The sequence below is a fragment of the Xenopus tropicalis genome, chromosome 2 (assembly GCF_000004195.4).
Source record: "Xenopus tropicalis strain Nigerian chromosome 2, UCB_Xtro_10.0, whole genome shotgun sequence".
Lineage (NCBI taxonomy): Eukaryota > Metazoa > Chordata > Amphibia > Anura > Pipidae > Xenopus > Xenopus tropicalis.
In genome coordinates, this window is record NC_030678.2 from 14,740,188 (window position 1) to 14,757,424 (window position 17,237).

The 17,237-nt window shown below is 47.1% G+C and overlaps 1 protein-coding gene across 1 annotated transcript; it reads right to left on the bottom strand.

The window, feature by feature from the left end:
• Positions 1 to 5,931: 5,931 nt before the first annotated feature.
• Positions 5,932 to 16,026, bottom strand: il10rb (interleukin 10 receptor subunit beta). Its single transcript, NM_001171823.1, has 7 exons — positions 15,972 to 16,026; positions 13,402 to 13,528; positions 12,254 to 12,414; positions 10,523 to 10,683; positions 9,079 to 9,229; positions 7,628 to 7,785; positions 5,932 to 6,045 (listed from the first exon to the last, which is right to left on the bottom strand). Exons 1-7 carry the CDS (start codon positions 16,024 to 16,026, stop codon positions 5,932 to 5,934), a joined length of 927 nt encoding a protein of 308 aa, NP_001165294.1.
• Between the last annotated feature and the right edge of the window lie 1,211 nt (positions 16,027 to 17,237).

Genomic DNA, 17,237 nt, shown 5'->3' on the forward strand with positions numbered 1-17,237 from the left:
TCTCTGTGTACTTTAGTCTCTGTTCCAAATGTTCTCTGTTCATTTATGATCCCATGGGGAGTGGCCAGGTATCTATCAGACTTTCTAGGACTGGTCACCTTAAAGGAACAGTAACATCAAAAAATTAAAGTGTTTTAAAGTAATTAATCTATAATGTGCTGTTGCTCTGCAAAAAACTGGTGTTTTTGCTTCAGAAAAGCTACTATATAAATATGTTGCTGTGTAGCCCCGGGGGCAGCCATTCAAGCTGGAAAAAAGGAGAAAAGGCACAGGTTACATAGCAGATAACTAGTAGATAAGCCCCATATAATGGGGGTTTATCTGTTATCTGATAAGTAACCTGTGCCTTTTCTCCTTTGAATGGCTGCCCCCATGGCTACACAGCAGCTTATTTATATAAACTATAGTAGCCTTTCTGAGGCAAACACACCAGTTGTAGCAATGCAGGGCAACAGTACATTATATTATAATTACTTTTATACACTTTCATTTTTTGGTGTTACTGTTCCTTTAAAGTTTAGTATGTTATAAAATGGCCTATTCTTAGCGACCTTTCAGTTGGTCTTAATTTTTTATAGTTGTTAAATTTATTTGCTTTCCCCGGCAGCCAAAAACTATTCCTCTGTGAGGTTAGTTTTATTGTTATTACTTTTTATTGCTTATCTTTCTCTTTAGTCCCTCAACTATTCATATTCCTGTCTTTTTTTCAAAACACTGCCTAGTTGCTAGGTTAAATAGCAACCAGATAGCGGCTTACATATCAAACTAGAGAGCTGCTACAAAAAAGCAAAGTAATCCAGAAACCACAAATAATAAAGAAATGCAAATTGTGTGAGAATATTACTCTCTACATCATATTAAAAGTTAACTTAAAGATGAACGAAGCCTTTAATGTGTGTGTATTACAAATGTCACCCTAGTTGGTAATCAGGCTGGGCTTTCAGGAATACCAAATAACCCCATTGTCACCCCAACTAGTCTCAGACCACCATTCACCTCCTTAGGGGCCGAGACCCACAGTGCAAGACTAGGACTCTGATTTAAATTATCTGTGGGGCATTTGTGAGCACAAGTTTGAACTATAGTGTAACCCTATATATCCCCATGCGTGTCATTTCACACAGGCCCATGTTACATGAGCTTTTTTACCCTTTCTGTACAGTTGTTGGTTGGTCTGCAGAAGTGAATGGCACCCTGCAGTAAGACACCCATTAAAGGAACACTGTAGTGATGTTTATGGTGTAATATTGGTGTGTAGGCGCCATCTCAGTGCATTGTGCCTGAGTCTGAGCTTTCAGCCAGCGCTACACATTAGAACTGCTTTCAGCTAACCTATTGTTTCTCCTACTCCCATGTAACTGGAGGAGTCCCAAGCTGGACTTGGATTTCTTACTATTGAGTGCTATTCTGATACCTACTGGGAGCTGCTATCTTGCTCCCTTCCCATTGTTCTGCTGATTGGCTGCTGAGAGGGTGGGGGGGATATCACTCCAACTTGCAGCGCAGCAGTAAAGTGTGACTGAGTCTGAGCTTTCAGAAGCAGCCAGCGCTACACATTTGAACTGCTTTCAGCTAACCTATTGTTTCTCCTACTCCCATGTAACTGGAGGAGTCCCAAGCCGGACTTGGATTTCTTACTATTGAGTGCTATGCTGATACCTACTGGGAGCTGCTATCTTGCTCCCTTCCCATTGTTCTGCTGATCGGATGCGTTTGGAAAAAAGCTTGTTTTCCCATAACTGTATTCATTTAAAGGGGAACTTGGAACTGTAGAATTTGTGCCAGTACATTTATGCTGGCGCTATAGATATGAAGACAGCTGGCACGTGAGAGGTTCCTTCATTTCTAGGAATGTTTTATTATAATAAAGGGAAGCAGGTCTGGACTGGGCTTAAAGTACACAGAGGCCCAAACAACCCCCCACCGGCCCGATAGTGACTGTCTGTGGCATCTTACAGCAGCCCCTCTGGCATTTGCCCGAATCCATAGATTGCCAGTCCGAGCGTAAAGGGAACCCCCATGTACAGTATCTGTATCTGCCATTTTAGCAATGTGCTGCCAGTAACGTCTCTTATTGTAGTTTTGCTAATGATTAATCTGTGTTTGTTATTATTCACTATCTGCCGTTGCCTAATGGCACTGGGCTGAGTGCCCATGTCGTTACCACATCAGTATCTTGCAGTAGCGCCAGCTGTCACTGGGCTAAACTTTCCCGCTGTGCCAGTTACAGGAGCTGGACACAATGAAAAGGAAACAAACATAATAATGGTGTTTATTTGCAATAAGATTAGCAAGAGCACCCACAGAGGGGGGGAAAGCTTGGGACTTTCTTTTATTGGTTACTGGAGTTTCCCAGCAGCACAGTTTCAAACAGAGCGGTCTTAGGAATGACAGGGGGCCGGGCGAGTCGGGGCAAATAACTAACTGAAACTGTGCAGCTGACTGATGCAGGTCAGTACTCGGGGGCTGGGCACCTGTTGGGTATCAGTGGGAGTAAAGGAGGGGAAATATGGAGTGTAATGCCAACCCTGTACTCAGTCTCCCAAATCCTCTTTGCCCATCCATACTGTGGCCCAAATCCAATCACTGGGCCCTAAACCTCTCTATCGTCACCACTACACTCACCCTTATCCTTCCATCCATAGTCTTAATCTTTTCTTTCCACTCCACGACTGATCCTAATCCTCTCCCTTCTCATTACTAGACTAACCATAATCCTTACCTTCCCCAGCCCCAGCCTGGCCCTAATCCTCCTCCTTCCCATCACTAGACTAGCCATAATCCTTACCTTCCCCAGCCCCAGCCTGACCCTAATCCTCTCCCACCCATCACTAGACTAGCCATAAACCTTAACTTCCCCAACCCCAGCCTAGCCCTAATCCTTTCCCACCCATCACTAGACTAACCATAAACCTTAACTTCCCCAGCCTGGCCCTAATCCTCTCCCTTCCCATCACTAGACTAACCATAATCCTTTGCTTACTCAGCCCCAGCCTGACCCTAATCCTCTCCCACCCATCACTAGACTAACCATAAACCTTAACTTCCCCAACCCCAGCCTGACCCTAATCCTCTCCCACCCATCACTAGACTAACCATAAACCTTAACTTCCCCAACCCCAGCCTGACCCTAATCCTCTCCCACCCATCACTAGACTAACCATAAACCTTAACTTCCCCAACCCCAGCCTGACCCTAATCCTCTCCTTTCCCATCACTAGACTAACCATAATCCTTTGCTTCTCAACCCCATCACAGCCTGGCCTTATCTCTTACATTGCTCTTCTAAATGTGCATTGCTTTAAGCTGGCCATACACGTGGCGATCCGACGATGTTTCGTACGACCATCGGTCGCACGAAACATCGTCAGATCCGCCACACACCATTCAGGGCTGAATCGGCAGGTAAGGAGGTAGAAACAATAGGATTTCTACCTCCTTCTGCCGATTCAGCTCTGAAGGGAGAATTTTGGTCAGGCGCCTTCTATGGCGCCCGATCAAAATTTTCTAACCTGGCCGATCGACGAGCCGACCGATTTCAGCAGCTTCCTGCGATATCGGTCGACTCGCCGACATACCATACACGCACCGATTATCGTACGAAACGAGGTTTCGTACGATAATATCGGTGCGTGTATGGCCACCTTTACTGACTGTGCTCTGATTGGAGAGGAATCTTTAGAAACAGGGCAAATAACTTCTTATGAACATGTGATCTTATAATATTACCCTGTGCTGTACCCAATACCCCTATAATACACATGCGCACAACATAAAGGAAATTATACTGCCCACCTCCCCACAAAACACATCCATGTAATTCATATAATCCCCCCCCCCCCCCAGCTCTGGGATGGAGCTTTTTACCCACTCATAAAGGGGCAGAAGTAGGTTCATACAACATAAAACAATGACAAAACAAGAAATAGTAATGTATGTATTTATTTTATAATCTCTCCCAGACAACTCGGTAGGCAAAATAGATGCCACAAAACTGCAGTTTACAACATAGTTGGTGCAGTTAAAGAAATAGTGTATCCTGCTGGGAAATATAGGCACATGTGGGTGTTTTAGCGGTACCATGAGTGTAGAAGGGCACAGAGATACAGTATATCTAATAAATAATGTACCCCCTACAGTAAAATGTAAGGATATTATAAGTCCCTGAGGAGTTCCATGACCATATAAAGACAAATGGCTAAATGCTGAGTGCACACAGGTCATGGAATTGTTCTGATTGGATGGACTGGATGGTATAAAGGCCTCCAATCCAATGTAGGTCACTCCCCTCTGGATCAACAGCATTCACTGCCGCCAGGTTCCTGCTATGGAATAAAGTTTGATCTTGATATTTGTGTCTTGTATCAGCCTTGTCTTCTATGTTACATATACTATACATATAGAAGCATTTAAATAACAATTTGGATCAAATGAACATACACACTTCTCTTAAATATTCACAATCACAGTTAAATATAAAACACAGATACATTTAAAATAAAATTCTGTTATCTGTAAGAAAAATTCACATATGTAATGTTATTTTTATAAAAATCAGCTGTAAACTGCCTTTATGTCTTTATTCCAATAGGAATTGCAAAGGAATACCAACAGATATATATCGATATACCTAAATGTTACCCGTTTCATACTCCCCGCCCTGCATCTTTCTTCCGTTCTTCCACCTTTCCTCTCCTACCTTTATTCAATGCCTCAGTACAGCAACCCATAAGCCAATCAGATTTTTGTTTTCAGTATTCTGCCTGCAGTAGACTGATCAGAGCAATCTGCTGATTGGTTGCTGTGGTTAGAGGCACCAGAGCAAATGTTCCCTAAGGGCTTTTATGGCAGGTAAAAGTAGTGGTGGGCAACCTCAGCAATTTCATATCAACTGAAGGGCAAGAAGCGGCTTTTGTTTGCCACATCAGGTAGCAGCAGCAGCTAATGTGCCTTAATAATAGCTGTGTGATGTACAAGTCTATGGGAGGAGAATGCACATAATAGAGACCATGCTGCTGTGTTACCGGCCTAGGCCAGACGTTCAGTCCAATAGCAGTACAACATGGAGGCCAATGGAGGATCAATTGGTTCTCTAACAATAAGGTCCAAATCACTTTATTGGCAAATGTGTCTCTTTTGAAGAAGCCAAACTAAACTGCGAATTATTAAACCATTTCCCCTGCCCAGTGTCGGACTAGGTCTCCTAGGAGGGCCCACTCTCACAGCGATTGGCTAGAGATAGGTTTAAATATAGGCCTACTGTGGAAATAAGGATGGGCTGCTGGGAGCTCCCTTGGGCTGGGGCTGCTGGGAGCTCCTCGGGTACCCAGGGAGGCCAGTCCCACCCAGTGTATACAGTGAAACAGCCTACTTTGTCATCATTTTGTACACTAAGGGTGGAATTTTTAATTTTTTTTTGTTAATTGTAAAATTCAAACAAACCCATTTCCACAAATATCTTACATTTGCAAAAATTTGAACTGAGTAAGTGTGGGAAAAGTTGAGAAAATTCCAAATTATTTGGCTTGGTGCATGAAAACGGTGACTTTTTTAAATTGTTGCACAAAAAAACCAGTGTCAAAAGTCACAACAGTTTTTTTTCTGCAGTGTTTAGTAAATGGCCCCCAAAGATTTGGGATCTGTTATGCAGTAATGATCTCTGAATACATGCAAACCGTCAGCTCTCTTACCCACAGTGCATTTAGCAATGCTTCATGTGTGCCAGGTCCTGTCGTATTGAGCAAAGTCTCCAGGTTCCAGGCATTGCAGATACTTGGGTATATAAATATACACACACCCACGTACACTCGAGTCACAAGGTTGGACGTCAGAACTCAAACATAAAAACATTCCTGAGTAAAGGTGAGCGAGGGTGTGTCTGTTACAGTTCAGCAAACACACAAGTGCAATAGTAGAAAGCCCAGGCCGCAGTTACACCTCCGGGTTCTCCTCCGACACCAACGTTAGGGTTCCATAGGGCTCAGCAACATCATCGGGGCCCTGAGTGGACAGGTGGGGGGAGCTGTAGAAAGGCTGGCTTAGGTACTAGGGAGAGAAGGAAATAAAGGTATATTAGCCTTAGGTACATGGCTGCTGGGCTTTTTTCTTTTTGCTTCATATATATATGTAACATGCCCGTAGCCACAGTGGCACAGAGATTTGAACGTACAGGCACTGGCAACCATTTTTTGCATAATAAAAGAAAATACAATTCTAAGCAACTTCCCTATATACATTATTTACTTTTTTTCTGGTTTGAAAGTTATTGCAGTTGAAAGCAGCATCTATCTGTCCGTTTACATGCTCTGCATTGCCGGTTCTGACTGCTCAAAAGTGAAATGACTTCTGCTACATTGTTCAGGAGTGACCAATAGCACTGAACACGTATAATGAATGGATAGAGTTGCTCAGAATTACATCTTTTTAAACAAACATGTAAAACATGTTTTTGGGTGGAGGCCTCCTTTAGGGTGAAGACACATGGAGCTACTAGTAGCAGCTACTAAAATAGACAATGCTGATCATTTACTGATAACTGTCTTTACGTGTGTTTTAGCAGAGGCAATTCTCAGTACTGTCTATGGCAGGGGATTTCCTTTCGTTTAGTAGCCATGAAAAAGTAGCTGCTACTAGTAGCTCTATGTGTCTTCAGCCTTAAATAGCACTTTAAAAACGTGGTTCCATAATTAAGTGTTGTCCTCTGTCAGGGGCACTGTTGCAAGAACAGAAAGTAGCAGGGAAAGGGGGCCTATTGACTCGGGGTGCAAAGGGAACCCTGTAGGTACCATCTGGAGTCAGTAGGTTCAGCAGCGCGCAATTAACAAACAAGTGACTGCAGGGAAATTGTGGGAACCATAGGGATGATTCTTGTCCCTGCGCCTCCCTGGGGCAGCTTTCATGATATTAACACTCTCCCCCCCCCCCCGGGCTTACCTTTCCAGCGCCATGGCGGGAGCAGGGCCGTATTTATATATTGGCACCCATGGGCCTGTGCCAAGGGCGGTGGCTTTAGGGGGGGTGGCCCCCATTTGCCAATTTAATTTATCACATTTTTAAAAAATATTAATAAATCTTCCCAGCCGCTGCCAGATGATACCTGTGCTAATTTGGTGGTGGAGCTGGGGGCATGAGGGTGACAGCGAGCTGAAGTGGTGTCATCTGGTGAAAGTGATGTCACACGTAGCGGAAGTGATGTCACACACAGCTGTGTGTGCGTGACATCACTTCGACAGCCTGAGGGGCGGGATTAGGTTCGGTACCTAGGGTGACACTGGAACTAAACAGCCCTGGGTAGGAGCCCCCCTGGGGAACCAAAACTGCACTTGCTGATGTACATAGCACTTCTAGTATTTCTAATTCTTTGTTGAACTTTAGTTCTCCTTTAAACCCGAGGGGAACTGTGAAGGTCACTATCACTAAATATGGCTACTTATCTCTGAACAGCAGTGGTGTTTTTGTTTTGCCCAAAATAAAGTCTGTTTGCTCAGGGTTTGAAATGAGCAGAAGCAGAGAATATCAAGGAACTGAAACAAACAAACATGGCGCTTCTCTAAGCGGCACCAAGGGAACCTGGGCTTTAAGCCCCACCCACCAACGCACAAACAGAAATACTGACTCCAATACCAACCTCTTTCAGATGCTCGGGGAAGGAGTATTTAGGGAAGAACAGATATTTGGCTGCTTTATATATACTTATTCCTAAATAAAACATTCCAACAACGATCACGGCAGAGAGACACAGGGGGACGATGAAGGAAAGAGCGATCTGCCACCCTGGGATGGTTCCTGCGAAAGAGAGGTGCATGGTCAGTGCCCCTGTTTCCTTTATACTGTCCAACCCCAAACGTGGTCCAACTGGGAAATAATTTGGCCAGGGATGTATGGCTGCTCCCATGGACCACAATCATGGTCCTGCCAGCAAATGATGGGTACCTTACAGAAAGCAATTGTAGGGAAAAATGGCGGGGGTATGGCAATATGGCAGGAGTAATGCTTTTACATTCAGTCCCCCCAGTGCAAGTAACAACCCCATACACCCCCCCGGTGCAAGTAACAACCCCATACACACCCCCAGTGCAAGTAACAACCCCATACACCCCCCGGTGCAAGTAACAACCCCATACACACCCCCAGTGCAAGTAACAACCCCATACACACCCCCGGTGCAAGTAACAACCCCATACACACCCCCAGTGCAAGTAACAACCCCATACACACTCCCAATGCAAGTAACAACCCCATACACACCCCCAGTGCAAGTAACAACCCCATACACACCCCCAGTGCAAGTAACAACCCCATACACCCCCCCGGTGCAAGTAACAACCCCATACACACCCCCGGTGCAAGTAACAACCCCATACACACCCCCAGTGCAAGTAACAACCCCATACACACCCCCAGTGCAAGTAACAACCCCATACACCCCCCCGGTGCAAGTAACAACCCCATACACACCCCCAGTGCAAGTAACAACCCCATACACACCCCCAGTGCAAGTAACAACCCCATACACACCCCCAGAGCAAGTAACAACCCCATACACACCCCCAGTGCAAGTAACAACCCCATACACACCCCCAGAGCAAGTAACAACCCCATACACACCCCCAGAGCAAGTAACAACCCCATACACACCCCCAGTGCAAGTAACAACCCCATACACACCCCCAGAGCAAGTAACAACCCCATACACACCCCCAGAGCAAGTAACAACCCCATACACACCCCCAGTGCAAGTAACAACCCCATACACACCCCCAGAGCAAGTAACAACCCCATACACACCCCCAGTGCAAGTAACAACCCCATACACCCCCCCGGTGCAAGTAACAACCCCATACACACCCCCAGTGCAAGTAACAACCCCATACACACCCCCAGTGCAAGTAACAACCCCATACACACCCCCAATGCAAGTAACAACCCCATACACACCCCCAGTGCAAGTAACAACCCCATACACACCCCCAGTGCAAGTAACAACCCCATACACACCCCCAGTGCAAGTAACAACCCCATACACACCCCCAGTGTAACCCTCTTTCAGGCTGATGTCGGTTTATAAGCCGCTCTTACCATCATTTGTGGTTTTCTCGCATATGGCTTCACTTAATTCTCCAGTATTGTTATAATCGGGGGCGTAGGCCTGGACTCTTATACAGTAGCTGGTCCATTTCTCTAGGTCGGCCAGAGTTTCAAGGTTCTGTGAAGACTCCATGCTGGTGACCTGAAATAAATACAAAGCCAGATATATTTCAGCTACCAGATATGATCATGGTGCTACATATCATGTGTGCCACGAGTACCAGCATTTCATGGTATCTCTCTGTACAGGCTATGAGCAAACTTAGGGGGCTGTTCCTGCTGAATTGTGCTTAGTACAGGGGAATCCCTATGTGCCATAGTTTTATGGTATCTCTCTGTACAGGCTATGAGCAAACTTAGGGGGCTGTTCCTGCTGAATTGTGCTTAGTACAGGGGAATCCCTATGTGCCATAGTTTTATGGTATCTCTCTATACAGGCTATGAGCAAACTTAGGGGGCTGTTCCTGCTGAATTGTGCTTAGTACAGGGGAATCCCTATGTGCCATAGTTTTATGGTATCTCTCTGTACAGGCTATGAGCAAACTTAGGGGGCTGTTCCTGCTGAATTGTGCTTAGTACAGGGGAATCCCTATGTGCCATAGTTTTATGGTATCTCTCTGTACAGGCTATGAGCAAACTTAGGGGGCTGTTCCTGCTGAATTGTGCTTAGTACAGGGGAATCCCTATGTGCCATAGTTTTATGGTATCTCTCTGTACAGGCTATGAGCAAACTTAGGGGGCTGTTCCTGCTGAATTGTGCTTAGTACAGGGGAATCCCTATGTGCCATAGTTTTATGGTATCTCTCTGTACAGGCTATGAGCAAACTTAGGGGGCTGTTCCTGCTGAATTGTGCTTAGTACAGGGGAATCCCTATGTGCCATAGTTTTATGGTATCTCTCTGTACAGGCTATGAGCAAACTTAGGGGGCTGTTCCTGCTGAATTGTGCTTAGTACAGGGGAATCCCTATGTGCCATAGTTTTATGGTATCTCTCTGTACAGGCTATGAGCAAACTTAGGGGGCTGTTCCTGCTGAATTGTGCTTAGTACAGGGGAATCCCTATGTGCCATAGTTTTATGGTATCTCTCTGTACAGGCTATGGGCAAACTTAGGGGGCTGTTCCTGCTGAATTGTGCTTAGTACAGGGGAATCCCTATGTGCCATAGTTTTATGGTATCTCTCTGTACAGGCTATGAGCAAACTTAGGGGGCTGTTCCTATGCTGGAATACTATTGTGGTATCTCTATGTAAATATTATGCGCTATCTTTTGGGGTTGTCCCTGCTATTATATTTGTGTCTCCATTGGTTGGTCACACTGCAGTCACATCATATTGCTTCTGGCTTTGTGTTAGAAGACACAACAGATCTATGAGTTTCAGTATGAATATGGCGACTGATCCCCACCAACATCCATGTAATATACACACTACTCACAACTGACGGCTCGCTCTGCCTCCAGTAAAACAGTTTATACTTGAGATTCCCATATTTGTCTGTTAGTGATCTGCCGTCAGCTTCTTCCATGGGGCCAAAAAAGCTCACATCCAGGTACCCAGCCCGTGACGCCACTTTCACTTCCGGGGCAGTGATAACAGCTGGGGGCAGAGACAGAAGGGTTACCCGTAGGTACAAACCTCCATAACACAGTGGGGGCGGTCACAGGATACAATATTATTCTATAGCAATGTACAACTGGCCCAGTTTGTGTGTTTTAGCTTTAAATAGTTCATTCATTATTACCTAATTTTGCAGCTCTACAGTTGCTAGGGCCTATTATCCTAGAAACCAGAAAGCAGTTTCATGCGCTTTCAGTGCTCTGCCCATTCTTCAGATGTTTCCGGAAAGAACAGGGCAGTTAAAATGTGGCCATACCGGATATAGCTCTTAGCATTGTATCCATTTGTTTGGCTCCTGGGCCGCTTGGTCAGATACCGTACACCAGTGATCCCCAACCAGTGATCCCCAACCAGTGATCCCCAACCAGTGGCTCAGGGGTGACATGTTGCTCCCCAACCCCTTGGATGTTGCTCCCAGTGGCCTCAAAGCAGGGGCTTATTTATATAGGTATAAAAGGTTGGGGGTATGGCCACCTTGGTCTTCTTCTGAGTTAAGGTGGCCATACATTTTGCCTATTTGGTGAGATTGCCAAAGGAGTGGATCTTTCCCCGATAAGCCCACCTAGGGTGAGTGATAACAGGCTAATTTAATCGTTGCTTGAATTACAACAGCGGAAATAGGAGTGGTCGGAGCAAGGACCACATCAATGAGCAGAAGCGGTCTCTAAACAGTCTAAAGGTCCCCATACACGGGCCGACTATAGCTGCCGATATTGGTCCCTTGGACTGATTCGGCAGCTTATCGGCCCGTGTATGGGCAGAACTGAGCGGCTTGGCCGACAGGTATCTGGCCTGAAATTGGCCATATCTCGATCGGCCAGGTTAGAAAATCCAGTTGGATCGGGGACCGCATCGGCTCGTTGATGCGGTCCCCGAACCGACTGCCCCATAACCACAAATGTAATCCAATCGTTTGGCCCCAGGGCCAAACGATCGGATTATTTTTTTTTTAAGTTTCTTGCTACCCGATATCGCCCACCCGTAGGTGAAGATCCACTCGCTTGGCGACATCGCCAAGCGAGCGGATCTTATAGTGTATGGGGACCTTAAGGCTACCGACCCATAGAGCGAATTAGTCTCCAGCAATAGATCGCTGCTACCACAGGCAGGCCCGGATTTGTGGAAAGGCCACAAAGGCCCGGGCCTAGGGCGGCACAAGTTTAGGGCATGCCGCCCCGCCACAACGGTTTTTTTAAATTTGGCTCCCATACGGAGCAGTCGGGACCTCTCCCCACTGCTCCGTATGGGAGTTTAAATGTGCGTTTGCGCATGCGCACTGGAGGGAGAGGGCGCCGCGCGATTGCGCATGCGCACTCGTGCGGGGAGCGGGGGCGGCCTTGGGGCGCCGGCAAGTTAAATCCGGCCCTGACCACAGGCAACTAACTACTCCGAAATGCCTTTCCACCGGCAACAATAGGAGTCCCCAATGGGAAGGCAGATTGCTTCGGCTTTCCAAAGTTGCACAAAGCAAATGCACATCTTAACCGTCTACTAACTGGCAAGGCCCTCTTGGCGTAACAGATACAGGTAGGAAGAAAGGGAAACTTACTCTGTGAGTACGGATTAAAGAACCTGGTCACCCATTTAGAAACGCCGCCGTTACGCTCGGCTCTCACCCGCACAATGGAATTGTAATTAATATTTGAGAAATCGCAATGAGTGGCGTTTGTGTGGCATATTCTTGTGTAATTCGTTCGTCTTTCCAGAGCCCTGAAAATGAAACTTAATGTCAGGTTTGTGGAGTCACAACACGGATAGTTCTTGCTTCTACTTAAAGGAACACTATACCCCCAGAATGAATACTTAACCAACAGATAGTTTATATTATGTTAAGTGACCTATTAAAAAATCTCACCAAACTGGAATATATATATCAGTAAATATTGCCCTTTTACATTCTTTCCCTTGAGCTGCCATTTAGTGATGGGCTGTGTGCTCCTTCAGAGATCAGCTGACAGGAAGTGACAGCTCTAACTGTAACAGGAAGTAGTGTGGGAGCAAAAGGCAGAACTCTGCCCATTCATTGGCTGATGGGGCCTAGCATGTATGTGTGCCTTGGCTTGTTTGTGTGCACTGTGCATCCTATGATCCCATGGGAAGTATCAAACCACAGCATGCCAAAAGGCCAATATTCCATCTCCTCCTGCTCTAGCCAATAGAAATGATGATCTTTACTGGAGGGAACTCAAGTTTTATGGGCAAATACTGTCATGGGAAAACATATGTTTTTCTCAAACCCATCAGGGGTTTGAGATCCAGCAGCCGATCAGCAGAACAATGGGAAGGGAGCAAGATAGCAGCTCCCAGTAGGTTTCAGAATAGCACTCAATAGTAAGAAATCCAAGTCCGGCTTGGGACTCCTCCAGTTACATGGGAGTAGGAGAAACAATAGGTTAGCTGAAAGCAGTTCTAATGTGTAGCGCTGGCTGAAAGCTCAGACTCAGGCACAATGCACTGAGATGGCGCCTACACACCAATATTACAGCTACAAATACATGTGTTGGTTCAAGAATAAAAGTTTAAATGGCAGAGGGAATTATTTGCTGTGTAAACAGTGTAATTTAGAAATAAAAAGTTCCCCATAAAAACCATGACAGTATCCCTTTAAAGCAAGTCATTTGTGCCTCAGTGGTTATTTGATATAAACCTCATTTTCCCATGCTTTGATTTCTACAGATAAATATAGATAAATCTTACAGCCTGTATTCCGCTGTGTAAGTGTAGGCCGCGCTTCCGCTGGCGACGGGAGGGTCCCACCGCAGGATGTTTTTGAAATTCACCGAATCCATCCGGACATTCTGTGGCTCGGGAACTCTTCCAAACACTGCACATCAACCAAACAGCAAGGGAGTTACCGAAGGGAAGTGGAACAATAATCAACCTTTTAATATTAATATGGAGCATAATAAGTGTAATCGTTCACCTTAAAATTAACTTTTAGTATGATATAGAGCTTGATATTCTGGGACAATTTGCAATTGGTCTTCACTTTCAGACTAAATGGTAATTTTTTGGGGCAGAGACAGTGACCAATATTTCCTACTGACAAAGTTCATCAAATAATGAGATATGTAACTGGGCGCTGTCACTGGGCACTGTCACTGGGCTGTCACTGGGCACTGTCACTGGGCTGTCACTGGGCACTGTCCCTGGGCGCTGTCACTGGGCGCTGTCACTGGGCGCTGTCACTGGGCTGTCACTGGGCGCTGTCACTGGGCACTGTCACTTGGCACTGTCACTGGGCGCTGTCACTGGGCGCTGTCACTGGGCGCTGTCACTTGGCGCTGTCACTGGGCGCTGTCACTGGGCGCTGTCACTGGGCTGTAACTGGGCGCTGTCACTGGGCATTGTCACTGGGCACTGTCACTGGGCACTGTCACTGGGCTGTCACTGGGCACTGTCACTGGGCTGTCACTGGGCACTGTCACTGGGCACTGTCACTGGGCTGTCACTGGGCACTGTCACTGGGCTGTCACTGGGCACTGTCACTGGGCTGTCACTGGGCACTGTCACTGGGCTGTCACTGGGCGCTGTCACTGGGCGCTGTCACTGGGCGCTGTCACTGGGCGCTGTCACTGGGCGGTCACTGGGCACTGTCACTGGGCACTGTCACTGGGCACTGTCACTGGGCGCTGTCACTGGGCTGTCACTGGGCGCTGTCACTGGGCGCTGTCACTGGGCGGTCACTGGGCACTGTCACTGGGCACTGTCACTGGGCTGTCACTGGGCTGTCACTGGGCTGTCACTGGGCACTGTCACTGGGCTGTAACTGGGCGCTGTAACTGGGCGCTGTAACTGCAGGGGGTGCAGGGACTGTGACTGCACCAAGGGAGCCCAGAATAATTTGCTCTCATTTAGTGGACAGAAGGGTCTGTTAATCCATCTATCTGTGGTTACTGGGACCAACAGCCCTGCCAAGTCAACTAATTCAAAAGATGTGTTATGTTGTGGGGGAGAGAATAACCATTCTATGGCTATATTTTTTTATTTAATTGAGGAGGATTTGGGAATTTTTGTGGATAACAAATTGAGCAGCTGTAGGCAGTGCCATTCTGTGGCTACTAAAGCAAATAAAGTGCTGCATAAAAAAGGGCATTGACTCAAGGGGGAAAAACAACTTTTGCCTCTTTATAGGTCCCTCATATTGAGTATGGAGTGCAGTTTGGGGCCCCAGTCAGGGCCATAGTTACATATAAGCACCCAAGAGCCTAAAGGTGGGAGCCCTCGAGTGCCTGTATAATAGATCCCCCCCCACCTCCACCTGGAAAGTTTCTGATGGAATCCGGCACTTGAGCTGGGGGGGGGGGGGGGGGGGGGGGGTGAGAGGGGTTGCTGTGTGCCACGGGCAGTGTGATGTCACTTGTACTGAAGTGATGTCACTTCCGCATCTGGGGGGGCTCATATTAAGGTCCAGTGCCCAAATACAGCACTCGCCCCAGTCCTTAAGAAGGATATTAATGAGCTGGAGAGAGTGCAGAGACTGCAACTAAACTGGTAAAGGGGATGGAAGATTTAAGCTATGAGGTGAGACTGTCGAGGTTGGGGTTGTTTTCTCTGGAAAAGAGGCGCTTGCGAGGGGACATGATTACTCTGTACAAGTACATTAGGGGGGATTATAGGCAGATGGGGGGGTTCTTTTCTCCCATAGAAAAGACTAATCAGAACTTCCATTGGAAGCAGTGTAGGTGGGGAATGCCCCGCGGATACCCAAGGCTATAGTGATCCCCAGATTCCAGCCATTTGGATGGAGTTCATGGCACTGGTTGGGCCGGAAATGCCCCTCACTGTCACCCCATGATTGTGAAAGATTTATTTTTGCTCTAAATTGAATTATTTAAACACTAAGCATTATTATACTTGAGGATGAAAAGAAGCCCCCCCCCCACATGATTCTGCCACCACTATACTTGTCACATTCAAGTTTTGCCCCCAAAAAGTACCTCTGACCCCCCCCCCCAAAAAAAAATGAGGGGCTCATTTATAAACACTAGTATTTGCACCAGGGCAGTAACCAATCATTGATTAGGGTTTTTTTTGTAGCCCTATGCAGGGCAATGAAGGCAAACATATGATTGGTTGCCATGGGTTACTGCCCAGGAGCAGATTTGCCCAGTGTTTATAAATGAGCCCCTCTGTCTTTTCTAAGAAATTTCCAACTACTGTTCAACTGAAACTCCCAGCACCTCCCCATGAGAGAGCAGCAATACAAACAGGGCTGCCAGTCCCACCCTCAGACAATACCTCCATGTTTGTTCCAAAGAGCTCACCTGGAATGGAGAGGGAGAGCAGCAGCAGCAGTGGCGGCGGGCAGCAGGGGCACATCGCTGGAATGGTACGTGCTCCGGCCTCTGCCAGGAACTGTGCCAGGAATGCCCCAAGCCGAGACTATCGACATGCTCACTTCCCCATCTCTATCAATAAGGAAGTGATACAGGAAAGAAGGGGAGGGGAGGAGACTGCCGAGAAGGCTGGGGCTGCACTCTGCACCCAACGACAGACACCCAACTCACGCCTGATTTTCTACAGAACTAGCATCTGTCTACTGATCAGCACGAGGGGGGGGGGGGGGTGTTGTTTAACCAGTTTCCCAGGGAGGTTTTCATAATCGCTGCTTTCGTTGGAAATGTGGAATTTCCACACTTGTTAGTCACACTCTCCTCATTAATGTGGCCTTCATATTAAAGGGGAAGTTCACCTTACAATGAACTTATTGTATAATTTAAGAAAGGGGTCTCCACCCAAAAGCTTTTTTTTTTTTTAAAGCAAAATGAAAGAAAATGTATTTCTTATCAATCTTACAACAGACACGACACATTTTCAGTGGTTTTGAAGCTATTGGTAAGTGTAATTGCAACGGAAAGCAGCGTTTCTGCCCCCTGACAAACTCTTGGTACAATGTAGTCGGCTTTCTTCCAGGTTGATCAGCTGCTACATTGTTTCCGGAGTCAGAATCAGCAGTGCAGAGAATATATTCAGACAGACAGAGACTACTTTCTAAAGCATTTACAAATAAGTTTAAATCCATCGGTAACACCTACTGGAAAGCTATTTTGATGTACAATAACCGCAAACACAGAGAATGTTGAATTGACGCATACTAGTGATGTGCGGGTCGACAAACACCCAACCATAACCCGCCCACTCCCGATACGCGCCCAACCCTAACCCGCCCACTCCCGATCCGCGCCCAACCCTAACCCGCCCACTCCCGATCCGCGCCCAACCCTAACCCGCCCACTCCCGATACGCGCCCAACCCTAACCCGCCCACTCCCGATACGCGCCCAACCCTAACCCGCCCACTCCCGATACGCGCCCAACCCTAACCCGCCCACTCCCGATACGCGCCCAACCCTAACCCGCCCACTCCCGATACGCGCCCAACCCTAACCCGCCCACTCCCGATACGCGCCCAACCCTAACCCGCCCACTCCCGATCCGCACCCAACCCTAACCCGCCCACTCCCGATCCGCACCCAACCCTAACCCGCCCACTCCCGATCCGCACCCAACCCTAACCCGCCCACTCCCGAT